At 39.3% G+C, this 15,526-nt stretch overlaps 1 protein-coding gene across 1 annotated transcript in view; it reads left to right on the top strand.

The window, feature by feature from the left end:
* The window catches only part of Jakmip2 (janus kinase and microtubule interacting protein 2), a 70,361-nt gene that overhangs the window by 31,100 nt on the left and 23,735 nt on the right, over positions 1–15,526 (top strand). Inside the window, exons 11-15 of the mRNA XM_042692064.1 lie at positions 271–333; positions 4,707–4,805; positions 9,541–9,639; positions 11,360–11,413; positions 12,284–12,349. Coding sequence (XP_042547998.1) covers positions 271–333; positions 4,707–4,805; positions 9,541–9,639; positions 11,360–11,413; positions 12,284–12,349 — 381 coding nt within the window. The remainder of the gene's footprint in view (positions 1–270; positions 334–4,706; positions 4,806–9,540; positions 9,640–11,359; positions 11,414–12,283; positions 12,350–15,526) is intronic.

The raw sequence follows: 15,526 nt of genomic DNA, 5'->3' as shown, positions 1-15,526 counted from the left end.
GTGGTCACTTCTGAGTCCCCAGAAGGCTGGTCCTGGATTATTCAGATTAGTGGGTGAGAATGACAAGAGGGTTCAATTTTTCCTGGCTACTTTGGCCCTACCGTCTTTAAAGAAGGATCTGCCCAGGGATGGGTGTCCTGTATCACTTACTAGTTACCACCTCCAGGCAAATCAACTGGGTGGAAAGAAGACAGCTCTGGCCAAGGGCGGTGAGGACACAGGTGCTTCCCACTCTGAAATGCTGACTGCACGATATTCTTTGTCAAACAGGATTCACACTGGGTAGAAGATAAACAACTTTTCATTAAGAGAAACCAGGAGCTTTTAGAAAAGGTATGTTGGGCGCCACACGCTAGTGGGGCAGAGGAACAAATGAGGAGAGATCCAGGAGCAGCAGGGGGAGCTCTCAGGAGTGTCACAGGGGCCAGGGAAGGGGAGGCTTTTCCACGCTGCTCTGTCCTCTGCTGCGCGCTCCACCGCATCCCGTCTCCACCATCACCATCAGTACAGTGGCACGTGTGCATGGCAGACTTGAAAGGATGTGAACCCTGCTGCTACCCACCGAGCGGTTAACCGCGTACACATATGCTGTATATGCACTGTACAATGATACATGCGTATGTTGTATATACACTGCACGTATATACATTTGTATGTATATATGTGTTCATCCACCTGCCAGAGCACCCCATATCCACCTGCCAGAGCGCCCCACTACCAATGTTCTTTTGCTCAAGGGAGTGTCAGAATACGATGCTAAGACCTTGCTTCAACTTAGCATTAGTATTTTATCGTTAATCTTTTTGTTGAGCTTGACTGTTTGTTTGTTTGTTTAAGGAAGGAAATTTTTAGATACAGCCAAAGGGTGTCCAGAAAATTAACTGCCAAACCAAAATACAAGAGCCTGATTTAGATCTTACAGACGCTATCATTTTTGATGATCTAAGCACAAATGTTTGATTTGGGCGAAGTTAAACTTATCTTTGATGGTTTTAAGTTCAAAGATGGTTTTTCCTACAACTCTAACGAAAGATAAGATGATCTCGTATGATCTTTCACAGAGATAGAATTTGAAAACTCATTTGCATAAGGGAAAGCATTCTGGAGGTCAATCCTCCTTTTACTTAAATAGAAGTTATTTTAGGATTCTTTTCTTCTTGTCCCTTTCTTCCTTCCTTCCTATTTTTTTCCTTTCTTTCTTTCCTTTTCTTTCCATCTCTCTTTCCTTCTCTCTTTCTTAACTTCTCTCTCTCTCTTTCTTTCTTCCTTCTTTCTTTTTTGTTTGTGTGTTCTAGTACTGGAACTTGAACTCAGGGGCTTGTGCTCTTATGTAACTTTTTCTGCTCAAGGCTGGCCTCTACCACTTGAGCCACAGCTCCTTGTCTGACTTTTCAGTGGTTAATTAGAGATGAAAATGTCAGCCTCCTGAGTAGCTAGGATTATAGGTATGAGCCACCAGTGTCCCATTTAAGATTATTTCTAACAGTATACATTTTTAAAATCCTTGACAAGTAATACAAGTTGCCCATGATAGCCTGTCAGTATGAGAAGAAGAAAAAGATGTTTGCCTGTTGTAAGGTGAATCTTCCGAGAAGCCACATTTTAAAATATAGAATACTAGAATCTTTATTATACAGTTAACAGGCTGCAGGTAGCCAGTTGTTACAAAGGCCTGCAGCATGCAAATACACATAATACAGCTAGGAAACATGCTAAAGAGGAAAGAAATAACAAGAACAATACCAACAAGCCAATTGAGCTCCAATGGAAAGCTGAATTGGGACTCCATGATGACTGGAGATGAGCCAGGAGACAGGCCACAGGACACGATCATGGAGACACACATGGCATAGCGTCCTGGCTGCTAGGCTGGTCTGCCTAAACAGATCGGCATAGGAGGTACATCTTCAGGAAATTCCCAGTCCCAGGCACTGGACTGACAGATTCAGTAACCTATCAGCCAGGTGCCTGCCCCAGCCTCCAGGGATCTGGGCACACCCATCACCTGGGAGGCAGGGGATAGGCAGGGGTGTTTTCCTCCCCCAGCATGAAGACAAGATGCCAGATCCTACCATCCACCATGTGGCCAATATGGCGCCAGCCAGACCTGACCTCCTTACTTCATGCCTTTCTCCCCTCTATTGTGGTGAAGCTGGCATTCTTTGGTGGGGGAATGAGGAGGGGAGAAGATTGGTTGTGGGGCTTGAACTCAAGGCCTGAGCACTGTACCCGAGCTTTGGTGCTCAAAGGTAGCTAGTACTCTTTCACTCTGAGCCACAGCTCCACTTCTGGTTTTCTGGCAGTTAACTGGGGATAAGAGTCTTAGGAACTTTCCAGGGCTGGCTTTGAAATGTGATCCTCAGATCTCAGCCTCCTGAGTAGCTAGGGTTACAGGCATAGGCCAATGGTGCCCAGCCTGAGGCTGGCATTCAGCCTTGTCCTCTATATGATTTTAGACAGAGCTGAGTTTAACTAGAAGTTGGGCGCTAGTGATTCATACCTGTGATCCTAGTTACTCGACAGGCTAGTGGTATTTAAGGATAGACATTCAAAGTCAGCTCAGACAGAAAAATTCTAGAAACTCTTATCTCCATGTGACCAACAAAAAAATCTGGAACTTGGAACCATTGCTGAAGGGGTAGAGACAAGTATGAATTAAAAAGCTGAGCAATGATAAGAAATGTGCTCATTATCTTGCCCATGTAATTGTAACCCCTCTGTATAGTATTTTCACAATAAAAAAAATCAAAAAAGGAAGATTAAGTATTCTTAAACTGGTTTTACAAATGAAAAAAAAAAAATCTGAGCAAGAGCACTTGAGGCCTTGAGTTCAAGCTTTAATCCTGGCACCAATTTTTTTAAAGAAATAATTGAGAGCTGGTTGTCTCAGAAAGATCAGAGGTTCTCATAAAGAAACTTCACTAGCCTTATTCCCAGTCTGTGCTTCGAAGCCTGTAATGGTCTGATTATTACTTCATTAACCACTAGAACCAGTAATCTCTCCCTAATAGCCAAGATTCTAGGGAGGAAAGTCTGCTTTACAGTCACAGTGACCTTCTCAAAACTTCTGAGAGTAGATAGAGCTTTCACAACTACCTATGCTGGAAAATACTTGAGGTGGTTATGTTAATCAATGTCATAGAATTTCTCACTATCTCCTCACCTTTATTGTCCTATTCACGTCTCAGATGTCCTGTGTAAATGGTATTACATTTCTTTAGCATAAAACATTCCTAGCCTTTATTTCCTTGATCCCAGAAATGGAAATTTGAGCTTTGGCTTTTAAGAATAAACGGAGTACAGAAATGACAATAAAGTTAAACATTTCATCTGTGTTTGGTAAAGTAAGGGTCATTCCATGTTTTATTGTTTGAAAGCCCTTGAGTTTGAATGTCTATATCCAAGATTTTAAGTGGTTACTATATGTAGTAATAGCCACCCAAGAAAGACCAAAGCCTCTTACAGTTTGTAATGATTATCTGACTCATTGAAAGCCAAAGATGACTCAGACCTGGATCTTGCTTACAGAGAGGAGAGACACATTTGTCCACAGCTGACGCACCTCTCCCTGTCACCATATTGTACTAGAGATCCTATAGGAATGTTCTATGGAACTGATTGATCTAGTACATGCTCGGTAGTCCCAACTGCTTGAGAAACTGAGACAGAAATGTCAGTAAAGCCCAGGGGTTCAAAGTTAGCCTGGCCACCTAGTTAGATATCATCTCAAAAAAATAAATAAATAAATAAAGGTACAAGCAAACAGAAGGAAGAGGTGTCACCTCTGAATGAGGGCATTTGGAGGATTCTCCTAAGATCTTAGAACTCAGCACTCGAAGAAGTGTAGGATTTCTTCTACAGAAAAAGAAAAGCAGGGAGTTGTTTTGTTTATAGTAAAAAAATTGTACACAAAAGCTACCTTTTACTGTAATTTTTTTTTTGCTTTTGTTGGGCTTGAGCTCTGGGCCTGGGAGCTGTCCCTCAGCTCTTCAGCTCAAGGCAACCACTCTACCACTTGAGCCACAGCTCCACTCCAGGTTTTCTGGTGGTTTATTGGAGATAAGAATCTCATGTACTCTCCTGCCTGGGCTGTAAAAATGTTATCTTGCAGTTCAAAGTTCCTAAGAAACCACAAAAATGTTAAGTATTTGAAGTAGTGCGTACATTAACCTATTTAATTTTGCCATATTATATTCACAAATTATAGCATCATATTGTACTCCCATAAAATTATACAATTATAGATTGTCTACTTGACTCATGTAACTAACTAAGCCCCTGTATATCACTTTTATAATAACAATGAAAACACTTCAAAAATCATAGGTTATCAATTTATAATAAAAACTATTTCTGTGACAAGTAACCCCAGAAATGAAAGGTGTCCATTTTCCTTACACAAACTCCTAAATTTTGTTCTGTTAGGTTATGTCTGAACCCCAACAGGTCCTTTGAGTATTTCAGATTCACTGTCAGCAGGGTCCTAGACTTCATCTCCAGAATTTTTCTCTGTGATGTCAAAAAACTTGACTGAAAAATAACTGGAAGAACAGCCAAAGACTTACTTTTTACACATGTCCTTTGTAACTTTTCCATAGTCTAGATAATTACTTATTCACTGAGTAAATGGACTGTATCCATACTTGTTCTGAAAAGTGGCAATTGCTTTTGTAATGCTCACCTAACTTCAGGGTTTTCTTTATTAGATAGAAAAACAGGAAGCAGAAAACCATCGACTACAGCAGGAACTACAGGATGCCAGAGATCAGAATGAGCTACTGGAATTCCGAAACCTGGAGCTGGAAGTAAGGAGATGATGATGATGATGATGATGGTGATGATGATAATGATGATGATGATGATGATGAAGATGATGATGATGGTGATGATGATGATGATGGTGAAGTCAACCAGGGCAGGAAGTTTGTGAGAATCCATCTCCAATTAACCAGCAAAAATGTCAGACTAGTAGTGTCACTCAAGTGAAAGAGTGCTAGCCATGAACAAAAAAAGTCAAGAGAGAGAGGGGACTCTGACTTCAAGCCCTAGAATCAGAAAAAAATAAAATAAAGTAAAAAAAAAAAATCAGAACTTACACTAAGAACCTGATGGGGTGGGGCAGAATTGAGCATTTCATATTCAAACGCTCTTTTGGACTCAGAGTTAATGCCACAGATTTTATTTTTCTTTATTCATTTATTTTATTTTATTTGTGAACATACTGTACAGAGGGGTTACAATTACATGGGCAGGATAATGCATACATTTCTTACCAAGCATTGCAGCCTCCTCCTTTGTTTACCCTTCACATCCCTTCCCAGCCTCCCCCCTCCCCCCCCAAGTCCCAATCCTTCCCCCCCCCACCCTCCCCACCCCCGTACCAACGTTGTAAAGCTCGTTTTGGACATGACAACTTGTACTTCTCATTGTTGCAACAGGTCCACCTGTATCCTTAAACGACTTGTTTTTCCCCATCTCCTCCACAAATTATACTGACATCAAATATAGTGAAAGCAGGGGTTATACTGTAGGGGAGGGACATACAAAGCAACAAAGAAATAATCTTATAAATGCGTTAGAAACACATACATGAAAGAAAAAAACCTTAAAATACATATCTAAGGGTTCATTTTCCTAACATCACATTATCTGACCTTTTCCACTTGACTCATACATATACTAGATATTGCAAATAAGGGAAACCATGGGACCTACGTTTCTTTGGGCCTGGCTTACTTCGCTTAATATAATTTTTTCCAAGTCTTTCCATTTCCTAACAAATGGGGCAATGTCATTCTTTCTGATGGAGGCATAGAATTCCATTGTGTATATATACCACATTTTCTTGATCTATTCATCTACTGAGGGGCATCTGGGTTGGTTCCAGATCTTAGCTATGGTAAATAATGCTGCAATAAACATAGTTGTGCTGGTAGCTTTAGTGTGGTCTTGTTTGTAAACATTTGGGTAAATGACCAAAAGTGGGATTGCTGGGTCATAGGGGAGTTCTATGTGAAGTCTTTTGAGAAACCTCCATACTGCTTTCCAAAGTGGTTGAACAAGTTTACACTCCCACCAACAATGAAGTAAGGTTCCCTTCTGTCCACATGCCCTCCAGCATCTGTTGTTGTTAGAGTTCTTGATTTTTGCCATTCTAACTAGAGTGAGGTGGTATCTCAATGTTGTTTTGATTTGCATTTCTTTTATGGCTAGGGAGGTTGAGCATTTCTTCATGTGTCTATTGGCCATCCTTCTTTCTTCTTCAGAGAAGTTTCTCTTTAAGTCTTTAGCCCACTTATTTATTGGGCAGTTGTTTCTTTGAGGATTTGTTGTTGAGGGATTTAAGTTTTTGAGTTCCAAGTATATTTTAGATATGAGACCCTTGTCCGTTGTATGGCTAGTAAAGATCTTCTCCCAATCCGTGGGCTTTCTATTGATCTTTCTAGCTATGTCCTGTGCCATGCAGAAGCTCTGCAACTTCATGCAATCCCATTTGTCCAACCTTTCTTTGATTTGTTGTGTTTCCGGGTCTCTATTCAGAAAATTTCGGCCTGAGCCAAGGAGACCTAGGCTTTCTCCTATTCCATCCTGTAATGTTTTCAGAGTGTCTGCTTTGACTTGGAGGTCTTTGATCCATTTGGAGTTGATTCTGGTGCCGGGTGATATATAAGGATCTAGCTTTAGTTTTCTACAAGTAGTTAACCAATTTTGCCAGCACCATTTACTGAAGAGGCTGTCTTTCTTCCATTCTATTGTTTTAGCTCCCTTATCGAAGATTAGATGGCTATAGGTCTGTAGGTTCATTTCTGGGTTTTCAATTCTATTCCATTGGTCCTGAGGTCTGTTCTTATGCCAATACCAAGCTGTTTTGATTACTATGGCTTTATAATAGAGTTTGAAATTTGGTATTGATATTCCTCCAGCAGTGTTCTTTCCGTTGAGGAGCGTTTTTGCTATTCGGGGTCTTTTATTGTTCCATGTGAATTTTTGGATTGCCTCTTCTATTTCCTTGAAGAATGAGCTTGGAATTTTGATAGGTATTGTGTTGAATTTGTAGATAGCCTTGGGAAGTATTGCCATTTTCACGATGTTAATCTTTCCAATCCAGGAGCATGGGAGGTTTTGCCATTTTTTAAGTTCTGTGTTGATTTCCTTTTTCAAGATTTTAAAGTTTTCATCATAGAGGTCCTTCACTTCTTTGGTTAAGTTAATTCCTAGGTATTTTATTTTTTGTGGGGCTATTACAAATGGAGTTGCTTTCCTAATTTCAGCCACACTTTCCTCATTGTTCGCATACAGAAAAGCCATTGATTTTGGGGGTTTAATTTTATACCCTGCTACTTTGCCAAAGTTTTGAATCAGCTTGAGTAATTTGGGAGTGGAGTCTATGGGATTCTTTAAATACAAGATCATGTCGTCTGCAAAGAGGGAGAGTTTTATTTCTTCTTTCCCTATTTGGATCCCCTTTATGTCTGCATCTTGTCTTATTGCTGTAGCTAGGCATTCTAATACTAGATTGAAGAGAAGTGGAGAGAGTGGGCATCATTGTCTTGTTCCTGAGTCAAGAGGAAATGGCTTTAGTTTTTCACCATTAAGTATAATGCTGGCTGTAGGTTTGTCATATACAGCCTTTATTGTATTGAGGAATGTTCCGTGGATTCTTAATTTTTCCAAAACCTTCATCATAAAGGGGTGTTGGGGGGCGGGGAAGGTGGCTCAATGGTAGAGTGCTTGCCTTGCATGTATGAGGCCCTGGGTTCGATTCCTCAGCACCACATAAGCAAAAAGAAAAAAAAAGCCGGAAGTGGTACTGTGGCTCAAGTGGTAGCGCGCTAGCCTTGAGCTGAAGAGCTGAGGGACAGCGCCCAGGCCCAGAGTTCAGGCCCCACGACCAGACCCCCCCCCCCCAAAAAAAAGGGGGTGTTGGATCTTGTCGAATGCTTTCTCTGCATCTATTGAGATAACCATGTCGTTCTTATTCTTGCTCCTGTTGATGTGATGAATAATATTAATTGATTTGCGTATATTGAACCAGCTTTAATGCCACAGATTTTATAGATGAGACAACTGAGATTGAACAGTTTGCCCCAGTCCCATGTCTAGAAAGTGCTAAAGCCCTCTTAGATCTCAGAAGAGCGGGGCTTGGAAGGTGGCTCAGTGGTCGAGCGCTTGCCTTGAATGCCTGAGGCCCTGGGTTTGATTCCTCAGCACCACATAAGCAAAAAGAAAAAATCCAGAAGTGGTGCTGTGGCTCAAGTGGTAGAGCACTAGCCTTGAGCTGAAGAGCTGAGGGACAGCGCCCAGGCCCAGAGTTCAGGCCCCATGACCGGACCCCCCCCCCCCCAAAAAAAAAAGAACTTGGAAGAGCCTGCTCAGAGACTCTGATATCCAAACATTTCTATCTTAATAGACAATGTTGATGAATGTTTTTTTAAATAATTGAAGTAATAAATTCAAACCATCATATCATTGTCTTTAAGCAATGTGAATCTTTCCTTGAATTTTGACTCATTGAAGTAACTTCCAGAATGATATTTTAAAATATGCTCAAGCATTTTAGCAGTAAAATTGAATTTATAAGTAAACGTCTTAGTTCATAATGTATTTATGCAAAAGAAGGCTAAGCAAAATAGCTTCTTTTAGGACAGACCTTGATTACTCAGGCAAACTTTTAGGTGTTTTTTTTTTCTGGGGTTTTGTTTTTTAAATAAAATATGTATTGTTTAAATAGGGATACAGGTGGACCCATTGCAACAATGATGTACAAGTCGTTATGTCGAAAATGAACTTTACAACTTTGGTGGGGTGGGGCGAGGAGGATTGGGTGGGAGAAGATGGGAAGGGATGGGAAGGGGAAACAAAGGAGGAGGCTACAATGATAAGAAATGTACTAATTATCTTGCCCATGTAATTGTAACCCCTCTGTACAGTATTTTCACAATTAAAAAAAGTAAAACATATATATCAAATTAGAATATATTTACATGACTGTATCATATAAAATCTGTCTTAAGATCTAGTTGAACCTATGTTGACAGGTAAGGATATAAGAAAATTTCCTGTATGGTGTTCACAGCAATTTTTTCTTGAGGTTATTTCAAATTAGGTCTTGGAAAAAAAATAGAAGTTCGTATGAGTTGGTAAAGAATAACCCATCTTTTGTAGTCTATAGACATTGCTCAGTAGGTAGAATATGCAAGAGGCTGTATGCTATCATAAAACACCACTGTAATACCACGCAGTAATTCCTGGAAGTTCTCAAAATTCAGAGAGTCTACGCTGGAATTCCACTTTCCACATTTCTCTGCTCTGAAAACATTGAACGGGTGATACCATCTATAAATTTTTCTCCCATATTTCTTGGCTGACTAGTCAGTTTTTTCTAATTCAATTTAAGTATGAACTATCCAGAGTTTAAATATTTCGGCCAAATCGCATTTGATAAGCTGCTGAAATTGCACAGAGACCAATGATTTAATGATGAATCTGTTCTTTCTTTCTTTTTTTTCAATTCTCATGTATTCTTGACTGTATTCCAAGGAGAGAGAGAGGCGATCTCCTCCATTTAATCTACAAATCCACCCATTCTCAGATGGTGTGAGTGCTCTACAGATCTACTGTATGAAAGAAGGGGTCAAGGTATGCAGACATCATCAAGGCTTCTATTTTTTCAGAAATTAGAAATGCTGGGGAATGGAAAAGTGGAGGAGGTGGTACGGGAGGTTGTTAATGACTGTCTTGTCTTTTTATTTCATTGTCTTCCATTTGGATACAAACCATGTAGAAACAGAAGATGATCACATGTATCAAAAAGTCAATAGAACATAAAAAATATGTGGCAGATGTATGAACAATAACGATGAAGATTACAAGCAGTCATAATCATTTATAACTGCCACAGAAAGAATGGTGTACAACAAAAATATTTAAGAAAATTAGCCTTCATTACTTCGGGGAAATAGGAAGCATATTTCAAGGCTTCAAGATTAAAATGCATTTGCTGAGTTCTCTTGGATACTTGGTGGGCCTATGAATTTCACTATCACAGGAGACAACAGGGACCTTTGAAGTCATCTAATTCACTATTTGAAGTCATCTAATTCACTATCTCTTCTAACGAGATTAATTTAGGGAGGATTTTTTTTCTCTTCAAAAGGAATCCGGGATTATAACTTGTTGCTTGTTAGAATTTTACCTTTTGTGCTACTGGTATCTATTAGAAATATTAAGCTTAGATCAAGGTGGCTCTGCTTTCCAGAAAATATGCCATCCTCCAATGTAATGAAATCACATTATGATCTTTGATTTATCCTGCTATTCCTGTTCTCTCCTTTACCTCTCCATGACCCTTCCTGCTTCCACTCAGCTACTAGCTCTACCTGCTTCTGTTGACTTCTCTCTTGCTGAGATAGAAAGCTAGACTTCCCCTTCTTTGGTAGGGTCCACTGTGCTTTTGTTTAGACTTAAGCAAGAAAAAAGATCTTAACCTATGAGCTAAGAAGCTAGAAGGGAAATTTGATGGTAAAACTGTGCTTGCTTGTCATTCATGGAAAGCTGTTTTCATGGTGTTTCAACTTCTGGCCTTTCTGCGCTACATGAAAAATGTTAAAATTGTCTATTTTTTCCTTAGATGTTTTTATTTTCTTACATAACTAATAACCTAATCCAATGGATATGGCATATTTAAAGACCTGTTTCAAATGGATTCCAGCTGCTTTAAGCATATTCAAGGACTATGATGAAAACATACCATACAATGAAATTAATGCTATCCAGCAAAACAGACTTGCAGTATAATTTTCTATAAGGTAGTCAAAATTTAACCATAGTAAAATTCCCCTAATTAGAACAACATTGGTTGATTGTTTACCCTTCCTTATACCTGGAATCTATCATAATTGAAAAAAAAATGTAAGTAGAGGTGTGGCTCAAGTGTCAGAGCACCACCCTTAGTGGGAAAAGCCAAGTGAGAGAATGAGGCCCTGAGTTCAAATCCCCAATACCAAGATTTTTTTTTTAAAAAAGCAAGTATATGGGGAATTATATGGCCATACTCCAAGTCTCTTCTAGATTCTTTCACACACTTTCTTTCTTTATTGTCCACAGCACTCTATTCAATCAATAGATATTTACTATCTCCATTTTCCAACTAAAGGACTTGAGAAAGAACTATGGAGTCACATTCCAAGTTCACACAGCTTGGAGGAAAAAGAAAGGGAATTTAAAAACTAGATGTAGCTAACTGAAAACAGCCCATAGAAGGACAAGACCTTAAAAAGTCTTCTCTGAGTATTCTAGCACTGGTAGAATGGAAGGCCACATTTATATCTGGCTTGAATTCATCTCCTTAATTTTGCAGGATGTGAACATCCCAGATCTCATAAAGCAGCTTGACATCTTGGGTGATAATGGGGTAAGTAGGGATTAAGTATGGGTAAGATGTGGATTTACTAAACATAGGTAAGAAATGCTTATTAGTGAATCCTGTGTAGCATATTAGCAAGTGAATTGCCGTAAGTCACCTAACCATGTGGCTTCCTAGAAAGAATCTACCCATTTATCATACAATGTAGCCAAGGCAGTTCCAGACCCTCTGGAATGTAGATGCAGAATGGACTCCGTACAGTGTTTTTCATGGCTAGGTTTCAGATTTGAATGCAGATTACATCTGTAGTGATTAAAGCTAATTATTGTCTCACTTGCTCAGGGGCATCCAGTGTAAAATTAATCAGCCAGACAGTTGCAGATGCTCCTAAATACTAGGGTTGTTGGCAGCCCCATAAAAATGGAGCAGAGAGCTATAATCACTTTCCTCAATAAACCTCCTTCCACATAGGTCAAGGCCTATTAATTCTGGGGAAGGACTGTTCCTTGTGACACTAGGTGAATGATACTGGCAGGTTGAAGTAGTCACTAATTTTTTCCTGTGAAAAGTCATCAAATGAGAGAACAGGATCAGTGAAATCACATCAAAACATCTATGAAGAGATTTTTTAAATTTCATTCTCTTCTGATTTTCTCATAATTGGATTATTAATGCAGTATGGCTGATGGTAACACAAAATCAAGTGTTAGTGAGATGTCAAAAGAATTACCCTTTATATGCCGTTTTCGGGTTTAACATTAGCTCTGTCAGAAGTGATTAATAAATAGAAGATGAATTAGTGGAGGTTGAATGCATACAATATAGCAGAATCTGTAGCACAGGCTTTTTTTTTTTTCTATGTTACAAATATCTTCAGTATCTTTAGCTTATTACCTTCCTATTTTTTAATTTTCACAGAATTTGAGAAATGAAGAACAAGTGGCAATCATTCAGGCCAGCACTGTGTTATCCCTTGCAGAGAAGGTAATCAATCACACTAACAATCGATTTTCTCATGTCTAACTTCCCAGCAAAGAACAGGGCAGGTTATGAAGATTTGCTTTACACATGACCTTGAATTACTGAATATATAAGAAGTGTGATCCATCCCAAATAAATGAGATCATGGACAGAGAAAAGTCCAGAAATGGACTTGGTGAAGGTGAAATAATTTTTACCTTGGAGGTCCTTATAAAACATATATTTTTTATATATTCTTTATAAAACAGGAAACCTTCTCACCAAGTTAGGCAGTGAAGTAGGGTTTTGTTGAGAAATGATGAGCTAGCGTGTTGCTCATGTCAGAAACATTCCCTTTGTGTCTACTTGCCTTTTGTTCCTCACTGATTTTGTATTTTGGAGGTGGCTTCCCTCCAGTTTACTAAAAATCCCAACCTAGAGATTGTCAAGAGAAAAGCAAGCCTGATATGCTATCGCCCCCCTGTGTCTAAACCTGGTAATTGGCAATACAGAAGAAGAAAGCCACATGGAGGTTATACTCTAGATGCCTGGACATCGATCAGCTTGGCTTATAGCTGAGAGTCATGCACACATGCTTGGACAAAATGAGCTGTACTGTACATATGCTTTCTTAATTCAAAAAATGCATAACAATCTTCTTGGAAATTAAATGAAACCATAAGGAAATAGATAACTTTCTCCAATTGAAAAGGGGGAATTTTACAGATTATATATCAATTATGTTACTCAAAATAATGAGTTATTTGGAATAAAATAACTATTTATGTTACTTAAAATAAGGATTGGGAGAATAAAGCAAGAAAGAAGTTACTATAAAATTAAAAAATAGTTAAGAAATATTGACATAATCCCCATTTGTGGAAACTGATTTAAATAAGATTGTTGTTTTGATAAAGCATGTTTTTTCTGACCAGTTACAAAATTGTAATATAGGCCAGGTATTAAGTGGCAAAAGAAATTCATAATTAACTCTGCAGAGGGTGAAAGGGCCTTGTAGGTATGGGAAATTTTTGTTTCATTTGTATTTATTTTTCTTTTTTAAAGAAAAGCCTTTTCTGTTTGAAATGCATAGTGAAGTGTTTTACATTTGAAATGATATAAAAGGTAGGATTTGCTCTTTTAGAACCTTCCTCCTTCCTAATTTATTTATATATCTGCTCACTTCCCCCATCTCTCCCCAGAAAATTAATAATACCACATTGTTCTTAACAGAAGACACAGAATCTATGCTTTAGCAAGAAAACTCATGGGGATTCTGATTTAGCCTGTCCCTCCCTCTTTCCCTCCTTCCTTCTCCTCCTCCTCCTTCTCCTTCTCTTTTTCTTCCTCCTCTCCAACCTCACTTCCTCCTCCTTCTCCTTGTCCTCCTATTCTTCTTCCAGCAACTTTTCTCTCTGTCCCTTTGTCTCTATTATTTCTCTTACACCTACCTCCATCTCTTCATCCTTTGCTGTATTCTCTTTACCTGGAAGATGCTTTCATCTTCTCTTTCTATCTCTGCCTGGCTAACTCTTAATCATCAATGGCCCGATATATGGAGAGAAGTCTTCCCAGTTAGGCAGCCAAGCCCAGTGAAGCAAGTGTTCTTTCTCGGTGCTCTTCCTCATGGATTACAACAATGGTTGTGAACCTCCCATTGGGCCACAGGGTTGGATTGTAACTGTCGTGCTCAACTTCCCATTCACTTTTGTCCCTCTCCCACATTGCCCAATGACCTCCAACCACCACGAGGGTGAACAGGATATGTGTTCCTTCTCCTCTTTGCCCACTAGGTTTTCAGCAAAGCAGCATGTATAGTAAATGATCTGTAAATGTTTACTGCTGAAGTAATTGACAGCAATTCAGTCATACAAAGCAGTCTTAGAACCAAAGACCACACAACCTGTAACTCAGTGTTGGATGTTTACTTAGCACTGATGGCCTGAGTAGCTCAGTGGGAGTCAAGGAGAGTCTGCGGTTGTTGGATGTGGCTTAAGGCTATGAAGGAAACCTGGATGAGTCTCTTCATTGGGCAGACTAAGGAAGTGAATGAGAGGGAAAATAACTTTGTGTGCTTCACATTTACTTAGATTCATCCATCTGGATCAGTCCGTACCCTGTGAGAGCGTGATACAGAATAGTTTGAATCATCATGAACATGTATACCCATTTTCTTTAAGCTGTACACTGTTCTAAGTACTGAATCTGGTCCTAGAGAAGTAATTGCCAAAGATAAAGGTCACACAGCTGGAAATTGATGGAGTTCTAGTGTCGACCCAAAGCCCACAGTCTATACTGTTGTACTACTCTTCTCTCAAGCATTCCATGAGAACAAGAAGCAGGGTATACACAACACAGAGAAGGTAGGCCATCAGTGCTGTGGTGAATTATTAGCTTAAGAATAACTTCTTTTAGTCAGGCGATGGTGGCTCACACCTGTAATCCTAGCCACTCAGAAGGCTGAGATCTAAGGATAATGGTTCAAAGACAGCCCAGGCAGGAAAGACTGTGAGTCTCTTATCTCCAATTAACCACCAGAAAATCAGAAATGGAACTGTGGCTGACAGTGAAAAACACTAGCCTTGAGCACAAAAGCTCAAGGACAGTGCCCAGGCTCTGAGTTCAAGCCCTATGATGGACTACTACTACTACTACTACTACTACTACTAAGAATAATAATAATAATAATTTCTTTTGCAAAACAATGTCAATTCAGGTTCAATTGAATTGATTGAATGTGTGTGTGTGTGTGTGTGTGTGTGTGTGTGTGTGTGTGTGTGTGTGTGTATTCAGGTATTGGGCAAACTCAGAGCCTTGTGCCCTTGCTTGTTTTTTGTTTCTTTATTTTGTTTTTTTTTTCTGCTCAAGGCTAGTTCTCTACCACTTCAGCCACACCTTCACTGAGCTGGCAGGTTTACTTGATAAAACAGTGATGGCTACCTGCTTAGCATTGTGGTAGAGAATGAGGGGCCAAATACATAAGACACGAGCCTCCCCTGAAACATTATGGGTAACTTGTGAGATTGCTTTTTGTGCTGACCTTTGCAACTCAGATTAATGTCACTTCCCAATCTGAGGGGGCACAGGTAAGTTTCTACTCCCAATTAATATAAACAAATGCTACCCTTGGATTTTCTGATGTTACAGATTTGAATAACATTCATTTGATGGGAGTATGATCTTTAATCAAAGGTTACACCT

This window comes from Dipodomys spectabilis, unplaced genomic scaffold (genome assembly GCF_019054845.1).
Source record: "Dipodomys spectabilis isolate Male_0828 unplaced genomic scaffold, ASM1905484v1 ptg000147l, whole genome shotgun sequence".
Classification (NCBI taxonomy): domain Eukaryota; kingdom Metazoa; phylum Chordata; class Mammalia; order Rodentia; family Heteromyidae; genus Dipodomys; species Dipodomys spectabilis.
The sequence above is the reverse complement of the archived record's forward strand: the minus strand, read 5'-3'. Positions and strand labels throughout refer to the sequence as shown.